At 48.1% G+C, this 9,563-nt stretch overlaps 1 protein-coding gene across 1 annotated transcript; it reads left to right on the forward strand.

Moving 5' to 3' along the window:
* The first annotated feature begins 1,359 nt into the window (after positions 1 to 1,359).
* PENK (proenkephalin) lies at positions 1,360 to 7,069 on the forward strand. Its single transcript, XM_023648571.2, has 3 exons — positions 1,360 to 2,289; positions 2,763 to 2,902; positions 6,086 to 7,069. The coding sequence occupies exons 2-3, from the start codon at positions 2,765 to 2,767 to the stop codon at positions 6,746 to 6,748; spliced, it is 801 nt and encodes a 266-aa protein (XP_023504339.1). The 5' UTR covers positions 1,360 to 2,289; positions 2,763 to 2,764; the 3' UTR covers positions 6,749 to 7,069.
* The last annotated feature ends 2,494 nt before the right edge of the window (positions 7,070 to 9,563 follow it).

Consider the following 9,563-nt stretch of genomic DNA (forward strand, 5'->3'; position numbering starts at 1 on the left):
GCAAAGCAGGCCTGAGGTGCGTGTCAGGGCAGGGGCCTCCTTAGAGAGGTGTGGGGGACCCTGGTTCTGCCGCTGCCTCGGCCCCACTTGGACGTCACTTAGACGCCGAGACCGCTTCCACCCTTACGCTTCTACTTTTCCGAGATTCTAAGGAGCCTTTCCGTGTCCAGCTCTGTGTATCCTAAGGAAGCACCACGTGGTGCCGTCCTTACACACACACGCACACACACACATCTCAGCCTCTTGACCCTGAATACGTGTTTAAAATTCTCGGGTGACCCCAGGTACACCAGTCCTCAGATAGAGCAAGTTTTCTCTCATTCTAGGCAGGATTTGCTCGTGCCCTCGTTTGACACTGAGTATAGCAGGGTAGCCGGCTGCCTTCGGGAAACCCGGACAGCAGCGGGAGATCTCGTTTCTGCTCTGGAGGGTTCTGCTGGAGAAGACAACATCAGCCCCCTGAGGTCAAGAGCCTAAAATGTCGAAGGAGAAACGTTATGCTTTTCCTGCAAGATGTCAGTGCTGGCTCTTTAAGCCGACATCGGTTCTGCCACCGCACCCCAGCGCTCCGCTTGCCCGGGCCGGCTGCAGGGCTGCCCAGCCAGGGAGGCGGGAGGCCCGCCGTGCTGTTCCACGCGCCCCCGGAGCCCCCGCGCTGAGACCCCCTTTCCGGGAGCGCCCAAACCTACGCAGGAGAGCGCTGCCCTCTAGCGGCCAAACGGGCCCGCGAGTTTCGGAAGAACCCGGAGGGTGCGGGTCCCCGTGAAGGTTGCAGCTGAGGACCGGTCCTTTGCAGAGGGCGAAGATGGCTGGGAAAGCCCTGAGGCTCTCCGTGTTCGGCTCTGGGACTGTTTGTGGTTACCCTCTAGGGCCAGGAGAGATAGACAGATGGATGGATGGATAAAATGCACACTACATGTATGATAGGTAGACGATAGACAAAATCGAAAAGTAGATGGATGGCAGATGGTTAGAAACACGTTTTTTAGGGCTTGCTACGTGCTAGGCACAAGGCTAAGTACTTTCGTCCATTATTTCATTTGCGTGTCTCTGGAACCCTATGAATGGCCCTTTACCTCTGTTCCCCTTTCCAAATGGGGAAACTGAGGCCTTAGACGAGGTAAAAATCTTGCCTCTTGGCAATTTTCCGCAGAGCTACGAAGTAGGTGAGAGGGTCTCAGCCTCCACCTTTGGCTCTCGGCGTCCTCCCGCCGTGAGGATGTGCTCGCCCCAGGCTCCGGACGCCCTGGGCAGCGCGTCCCTCGGCGCCCCCTCGCCACTGCAGTCCGGGCGAGCTGACATCACACGCCCCCCCGCACCCTCTCGCTAGTCAAACACCCCCCGGACACCCTGGGCAGCGCGCTTGAAGCAGCGGGGCCCGACTTGGAAGCCTGCCTGGGGAGCTGGGTACAGGAAGGTCCCCTCCCACGGCGGCTGAACGATATGCAGTCCCCGGCGGAACGTCGTTCCAGAAACTTAGGGTTTTTTTCTGCGTCCACGTTTGGCTAGGGGTCTCACTAACGCCAAAGGGGAAAGCTCAGTCCCACGATTTTAAGATTGTTGGGCGGTTTCAATCATTCATTCCTTTGAGTTAACTGAGCGCCTACTAGGCGCCTGACGGTGTCGGCTGCAGCAAGGAACTCGGAGGCCAGTGGGGGGGACAGACAGGTGGACATAGGACATTCGGGACGGCTGTGCTTGGTGCCCCTGGGACCACGAGGGCGCCCCAGGAGGAGGCGGCGCAGGGGCAGGTTCACCAGTTCCGAAAATCTCCAGCACATTCCAGAAATCTCAATCTGTCCGTGTGCCCCTGCGAACGCCCCCTCCTTGGCCCTCTCCCTGGAGCCCGCACCCCAGGGAGTGCGATTTCTTTTACGCGGGGGAACTTGATCTCACGCCACGCTCTCCCCCAATGTCCTCACGCCTCGCTTTGTCACCGGCCGAGAGGTGAGCCCCCGGCGGCCCCCTCCCCGGGCCGGGCGAGACCCTCCCGCGGGGGCGGCGGCGCGGGCTGCGTAGGGCCTGCGTCAGCCGCAGCCCGCCGGCGATTGGGGCGCGCTCGCCTCCTTCGGTTTGGGGCTAATTATAAAGTGGCTCCAGCCGCCGCCAGCCCCGGGACGGCGAGGCGAGGCCGGCGCTCCGAGCCCCGCAGTGCAGCCCGCGGCCCGCGGCGACGCCGAGACCCGCGCCGGGGAGGCCCGCGCCGCACGCCGGCTTCTTCCCCAGTCCCTTCCAGGTGCCTGCGGCCCGGCGTCTCCGACCAGCGCGCGCCATCCGGACAGCGGCAACGTGAGTGACCGTGCCCCAGGCTAGCCTTTGTTGCGTGGGTCTGGGGCGTCCGCCGGCTCTGTTTTATTTTGTGTTTCATTGCGTGGGGTTCCCCAACTTTGTTCCGGTCCCTGTTTGTGACCCGGGTCCATGTCGCGCCTCCCCAAGCTCCTGCTTTTTTCGAATGTGGTCTTGGTCGTTCTCTCCAGAATCCTGCCCAGGGCAGCGGACGCCCAGAAAGGGAGCCGGGTGCCCCGGGCAGCCCCGGGATCGGGCGACAGTGCCAACCTGGGGCGCGCGAGGCACTCTGAGCTGTCCTCCGGCCTCTGGAAACGGTGTCGGCCGGGCGGCCAGACGGGGTCCCAGGAAGGAGCGTCCCTACGAACTCTTGCTCGACGAACTCCCAGCTGGGACGGTCCTTGCTAGGAGGTCCCTTAGAGGGACCCGCTCTGCGTCTGGACAGGCTCTGAGCTCGCGTCCCTCTCTCCCCGCAGCCATGGCGCGGTTCCTGAGACTCTGCACTTGGCTGTTGGCGCTTGGCCCCGGGCTCCTGGCGACCGTGCGGGCGGAATGCAGCCAGGACTGCGCGACGTGCAGCTACTTCCTGGCGCGCCCCACCGACATCAACCCCCTGGTGAGTGTTCCGCGCGGTGGGTGAGCAGTAGCGGCCACCATCCGCAGACAGCCGGGGCCGCCACGTCTCGTAGTCACAACTGTTCTGCACCGCCGCGGCGCGGATCTCTGGTGACCCGGGTGTCCCGACTGCTCCCCGAGAGCTGACCACGGTCCCTCTGTAGCTCTCAGCTTCGGGGACCCGCGGCTATCGAGGGACCGGTAAGGGCGACGATGTCTCCACACAAACTGAGTTTATTTTAACCCCCGGGATGCGGGAGCCTGGAAATGTGCTCCCTTCAGCACCTCGGAGAGCACTGGGTTGTCGCCTCACCTGTCCCAAAGAAGATGCTGTCACCCAGACTCCTAACGTATCCCACTAAGGGCCCCTTCTGCACACAACCATCCTCCCATCCTTCCCTCAAATAATGTCATTTTTTATTAGTGACGTTTTGTCACCTTTCTTCAGATTTCATTTCTCTAGCCGTTTTAACCTCTACTCCCTCAGCCCTTCCCCTCTCCTGTGGATAGAGGCGAGCAAAGGGATGGGTCAAGGATACAGGGAGAGAAAGGGGAAAGCGCAGGAGAGAAAGAGATCAGCAACTGTCTACAGGCAAGTGATGTTGGATTTCAACTTCCGTCTCGTCTTGAATGTACTTTTGTAATACCTACTAAGATGACAGTTTAATTTGGCTGTGAAAAAAACACAGGAGAGGTGGACAGTGTCCAAAGACGCAGCAAGAATGCAAAGATAACCTACACCACAGGGGCTTAGGGAAAAAACCTGAAGACAGAAGACTCTCCTTCAAATCATAGTCCATGTGCTGTTGAGTCACCCCTGATGCTCTAGTGAACCAGCATGTCTTAATTTGGCATTCAGGAAGCTTCATTTGAGTAGCTCCCCCAATGATTACTTTGCTGTCTTCTCCACTTGTTGCAATTCTGGGATGACTTAAAAAGCTCAGGAGAAAGTAATGTATTAATCCGAGGAGTTAAATGCCTCACTTGAGCCTCCAAAGACAATGTGTTGTATAGATACACAAAATAGGGACAAAAATTAAGGAAAGGATTCCACGAAATCCGAAGCATATATTGTAGGTTAAATGTTTGTTTCATTTGAATTACCTGACCTGCTTGATTTGATATGTGAATGTGCTGACGTGTCCTTAAAGAGAGGACACAGAGTAGGGCTTTCTATTTAAACTAGGACAAAAATGTTGCATCTTAAATAGGGGTACTAATCTCCTTCAACTGTCTTTTTTCCTTCTGATTTGTTTTGGGTTTTTGTCACTGATTTATTTTGTATTGGGGCTTACATTTAGGGTTGTTATTTTTTCTGTGACGAACAGCTTTGATAATGACTAATTTGCTAGAATTACAATAGCTCTGGAATGTTAGCTCTGATGCAAAAGACATATGAGAAATGAGGTTGCCTAGACAAAACTATGTAGTAAAATCAATTCAGCAGATATTTATTGAGTTTCCACCATGTGAAAGGCACTAGTGTTTGGTTCTGTGGCAGATGCAAAGATGAGCAGGCAAGCCAGGATGTCCAAATTGTACTTACCATCTAATATGATCTTGACCATAGAATACAGAGTGTGCTAAATACTGCAAAAGATGCACAGACGGCTATCGGAGCATACAACATCACTTCTTTAGTATGAGTGTGTTGTTCTGATTTGTCATTAATGTTTTTGAAGGAATCACAAATCACCTACATTAAAAAGCCTTTTGATAATAGTATACAAAATATTCTCCATTAATTTTTGGCAAAGAGATCATTTTAAATTTCATTTTAGAATGGAACTATTATTGACACCCAAAAATCTTAAGTTTTTAATGATGTTTTGATTTCTTAATCTGATATTAAGAATAAAACAGGACCATTTACATTAGGTTTTTTGTATGTGCATACATTTCATTTTCTTAGACACAAAGCTTAAATAATCATTAAGAGCTGGTTAAATATGTACCCTAAAGAATTTTGTTGAACTAATAAAATGCTTTATTTCACAGTTAAAATAATATGTGTGTATGTTATACCAATTAATATGCCAACATATTTTTGAATACCAAGAAAGGGCCTGGATTTTCTGTCTAAATCAAGGGCCAGTAACTTGGGTTCTCTGAGTAGACTTTGGGGGCTCTAAAAACCTCTGAAATGCTCAGAAATATCATATGTATTTTGTAAATGTTCATGTAATATTAATATTCTTTTTATCATACCCAAGTCATCTGTTGAATAGAAGAGAATCTTAAGATCATTGGAATATATGGCCTAAATCTTACAATGATTAGAATTTAATTATTACATAATAAAAAGGAAAGAATTGTGTGCTGATCATTCCTATTTTGTCAAATAACATGATTTCCACTGGAAAAGACATTTTCTGCACACCAGTGACTAAATGTTAAGAAAAGAAACATGAATAATTTGAACACTTGTATATGTATAATTTCATGTCTGACCTCAGCATTACAAACAGTTGGTTCAAGATAATTAAATCTGTTCTAATCAATCAAGGGGGGAAAAGCAAAACATCTCTACTTTCAGCAAATCAATATGTCATAATAATCCAAATAATTCCTAGGATTTAAATTGAGTTTTTAGGATATCCTTCTTTTCAAACTTATTTTGAATTGTTGTTTTTCTTTAAAGATTCAAAGTGTTCGCAGGAATATTGGAATACCATTCCAGGTGAAATATTAACACAAGAAAGTAAACAAATCTTATATTACTAATACTGATTTTATCTGTAAGATAAGAAGATAAAAGGAATTGGGGGGTAATGTCCCTAATTAGGTAAAGAGAAATTTCTCCCTTTTAGTTAGAAAAATCTCAAACAAAATGAAATCAGCAGTAGAAAATTAACCAGTGAAATTAGATGGTGCAGGCAGCCAATGTAGGTTAAAGTTGGGTGGAAAAAATAATTTACAAAATTGAAATGGCACAATGTATGCAATCTGTTAAAATTCAAAGAAGAATTCTAATTTGATTCATTTAATTCTCCACAATTTCCTCTTTTGATTTTCCTTTGATTTTCCTGTTCGATAGGAGGAAAAGTTGTAATAGAAAACGTAGATGACTTGATTATCTGGAAGTTTCCATATCAAAGCAAGTGTATTGTGGTCCACAAAAATGTGTTCACTTAATGAAATCAGAAAAGCCTCTTTTTGTCACTCAATTGAATTCTTTTCTCAGGCGTGCACACTGGAATGTGAAGGGAAACTGCCTTCTCTCAAAACCTGGGAAACCTGCAAGGAGCTTCTGCAGCTGTCTAAACTGGAGCTTCCTCAAGGTGGCACCAGCGCCCTCAGAGAAAGCAGCAAACAGGAGGAGAGCCATTTGCTAGCCAAAAAGTATGGAGGCTTCATGAAAAGGTACGGAGGCTTCATGAAGAAAATGGATGAGCTTTACCCTGTGGAGCCAGAAGAAGAGGCAAATGGAGGTGAAATCTTGGCCAAGAGATACGGGGGCTTCATGAAGAAGGATGCAGAGGAGGATGCCGCCCTGGGCAATTCCTCAGACCTGCTGAAAGAGCTGCTGGCAACAGGAGACAACCGAGACAGCAGCCACCACCAGGAGAGCAGTGACGATGAAGAAGTGAGCAAGAGATATGGGGGCTTCATGAGAGGCTTAAAGAGAAGCCCCCAACTGGAAGACCAAGCCAAAGAGCTGCAGAAGCGATACGGGGGCTTCATGAGAAGAGTGGGTCGCCCAGAGTGGTGGATGGACTACCAGAAAAGGTACGGGGGCTTCCTGAAGCGCTTCGCTGATTCTCTGCCCTCCGACGAAGAAGGTGAAAGTTACTCAAAAGAAGTTCCAGAAATGGAGAAAAGATATGGAGGATTTATGAGATTTTAATGCCCTTCCCCATCGGGGCCCCCAGGCCCCCACAAGCCTTCCTCTCTCCCCCAGTGAGAGACTGCCTCGTGGATAGCCTTTTATTGTCATGTGTTGCTTGCATTGTATAGTTGACTTTATTGTCTGATAACTATTTACACGACCTGAAAGCCATCATTTCAGGTGCTGTGTTCTGAGAGTCTTCAAGCTTAGTATTGGTCTATTACAGCTATCTGGTGTTCATGCTAAAATAGTTTTTGCTACCTTGTCCTTTATTTTTGACAAAACATCAGTAAATGCTTACTTGTATATAGATATAATAAAGCTATTTCCCCAACTGCACAACACTCTTGCAAGTCTCTTCTCCTCCAAGGCCCTCATTCGCCGTTGGGTTTCCACAGCAAATCCTAAACTCAGAGACAGTGAAACCATCTGCTTTTGACAGAATCATCACTGGCCTCCTTCTCTTCCAACAGCTGAGGCTGCAAAAACATTTTTCATTTAATTCTTATACATGAAATCTTAGATGAGTAAACACAGTGGAGATGTATTTCCACTCTCATTTCTGGAAATTAGATACATAAAGGAAAAACAAAACCTGATAAAGAAACAAACTATGCCCTCCTAAATATGGAAATCTGCATTTACATCCAGATGTCTATGTCTCTTTTCTCCGTCAAAGTATTTTAGAAGCTAATACGAAATTAAAGAAAATTTAGTCCCATTTTGCAAATAAAGTGAAGCCCAGAAAGGTTAAGTAGTTGCCCCAAGGCTGCCCAGCAGTTGAAGGATAGAAATAGAATTAAGACTGCAAACTTCCTGCTCCCAAGCAATGTCCTTTCCACTCCAGTTCTCTCTCTCATCCAGGTCACTACCAAGAATTGGAAGGAGTCGGGACTATATCTTATTACTATTGTACACCTCCCACCAGACCATAGTGGGTTCTCCAATATCTGATGAATGGATATATGTGTGACTAAAGGAATGAGTAAAGGAATTTGGTGACCAGATCTCTGAGAAAGGTATTATGAAGGTTTTATAAGGCAAATTCTCATCACACAAGTAGCCATGACTACTTCATGTTAATTTAACCATTTGGGACAACATTCAGGTACAAAAAGGTAACATTTCTTCCTTTTTCTTATTGAAACTACCTGCAGCTAAACTCCCATCTACTAAGTCATTTTTCCAGGACCCTCACTTACCCTCTCCTTTGTGTTCTTCCCCCCAAATTCAGAGTTTAGAAACTCAGGAAAGTGGAAGACAAGTCTCTGCTCTGTAGTTCACCACTGTGCAAGCCCACAAGCTCCATTCTCATGAGGGAGCTCCACTGTCCCAGGCGGTCCATCCCTCTGAGCTCAGCCCTGCCAGGGTTCCCAGGACATCCACCCAGCCATGTGCCGTTAGAAGACCCATCTCCTTCTGGCCAGTGCAAGGGGTCACAGGACCCGCCACCCCCAGAGCCCCACCACCGTCTATCTTCCTGATCCTTGACAGATTAACGTTTTCTTCCAGGCAAGAGCCTTCCTCCTTTTGAACTAGAGATGCAAGTAACGTAAGTGTTTGAAGCAGATGAGAAGGAGGTGATAGAGAGCAGCTGGCCCTTGGAAATCAGTGTCGGGAGCAATAAAGAGTGGTGGGGCTGTAGACATTAGGTCTCTAATCAGCCACAGCCAATTGTTTCCCTTGGAAATGCCAGCCCAGTATTGCCAGATTTTTCCAAAGAAACCCCAAACCTAGATTTTCATCATAATGTCCCAAATTTTTAATTGTGGCCTTTGATTCCAATTTAAAACAGTGTGGACCAAACAAAACCCACCTGCAGATCATATTTGAGAGACATGGGGCTAGTCTTTTGAGAGAAAAAAAAATCGCTTAATTCTCTCCCCTAGAACAAAGGATTCCCAAACCTTGGAAACAGGGATCTGGCCTACACTCTAGAGATGCTAAGAGCGATGTGCACTGTCCTTCCATGATAAGATAGGAAAACCTCATTATGTTACAATAACACAATGTGTATGCATACATATCTCACACAATATGTTTGAGAAAATAACACACTCAAATGAATACATTATTTTTCAAATCAAGCACAGTTCTTTGTCTAGAAGCCCTTTTCTACATTGGGGTAGCTGTTAACCACTCAGATTGGTTAACAGACAAATATCTGTCCCTCTGTTTCACCACCTGTCACCTCTGCCAAGGGCCCGGTGATGCCCCAGGTGGCACAGAGCCGCTCACTCTTGTGTTTCTTCACCCCCTCATGCCCGGTGGAGAACCAAGGATGTGCCACAAATGTTTCGGGAGGGAAGGAACAGAGGAAAGGGACAGAGAAGCACGAAAAGGAGGAAAGAAAGAAGGGAAAGGCCAATGGGGCGAGATGGCTCCTTCTCTTTAGGCAGTGATGAGGCTCCTGTGCTGATGGCGCTCCAGCCCCGGCCGACCTTAGCAAGAAGTACGGCAGTTGTCCACAAAATGTGACTTGAGGGGTGCTATACAGGTCTCCCCATGTCCTCAAATATCTCCCGTCCTGTCTGGCCTTCAGTCTGAAAATCTACCCTTAGAATTTTGCACCTTTAATTCTTAATGGTTTTGATTTTCAAGAATTTCTTAAATTCTGAGAGGCATTTGCCTAAGCGTCACCTGGAAGGCTATTTTAAACACAGCTAATTGGACTCTGACTGTGGAACTCAGCGTGTTCTCAGCCAGGTGTTCTGGCTTCCATGAACACAGGAAGGGCTGGAGTCAGAACCAGCCTAGGACGAGGACTAGGGTTAGATGGGCCGGAGTTCAGGGTAAGATGAACTCAAAACTGCTGCTGACTGAAGAGGCTCTG

The sequence above is a fragment of the Equus caballus genome, chromosome 9 (assembly GCF_041296265.1).
Source record: "Equus caballus isolate H_3958 breed thoroughbred chromosome 9, TB-T2T, whole genome shotgun sequence".
Taxonomy (NCBI): Eukaryota; Metazoa; Chordata; class Mammalia; order Perissodactyla; family Equidae; genus Equus; species Equus caballus.

Excerpts from the sequence above, each read along its gene's own strand:
- PENK (XM_023648571.2), top strand. The coding sequence starts at position 2,765 with ATGGCGCGGTTCCTGAGACTCTGCACTTGGCTGTTGGCGCTTGGCCCC. Across the intron at positions 2,903-6,085 it reads CCACCGACATCAACCCCCTG|GCGTGCACACTGGAATGTGA; the intron begins GTGAGTGTTCCG and ends TTCTTTTCTCAG.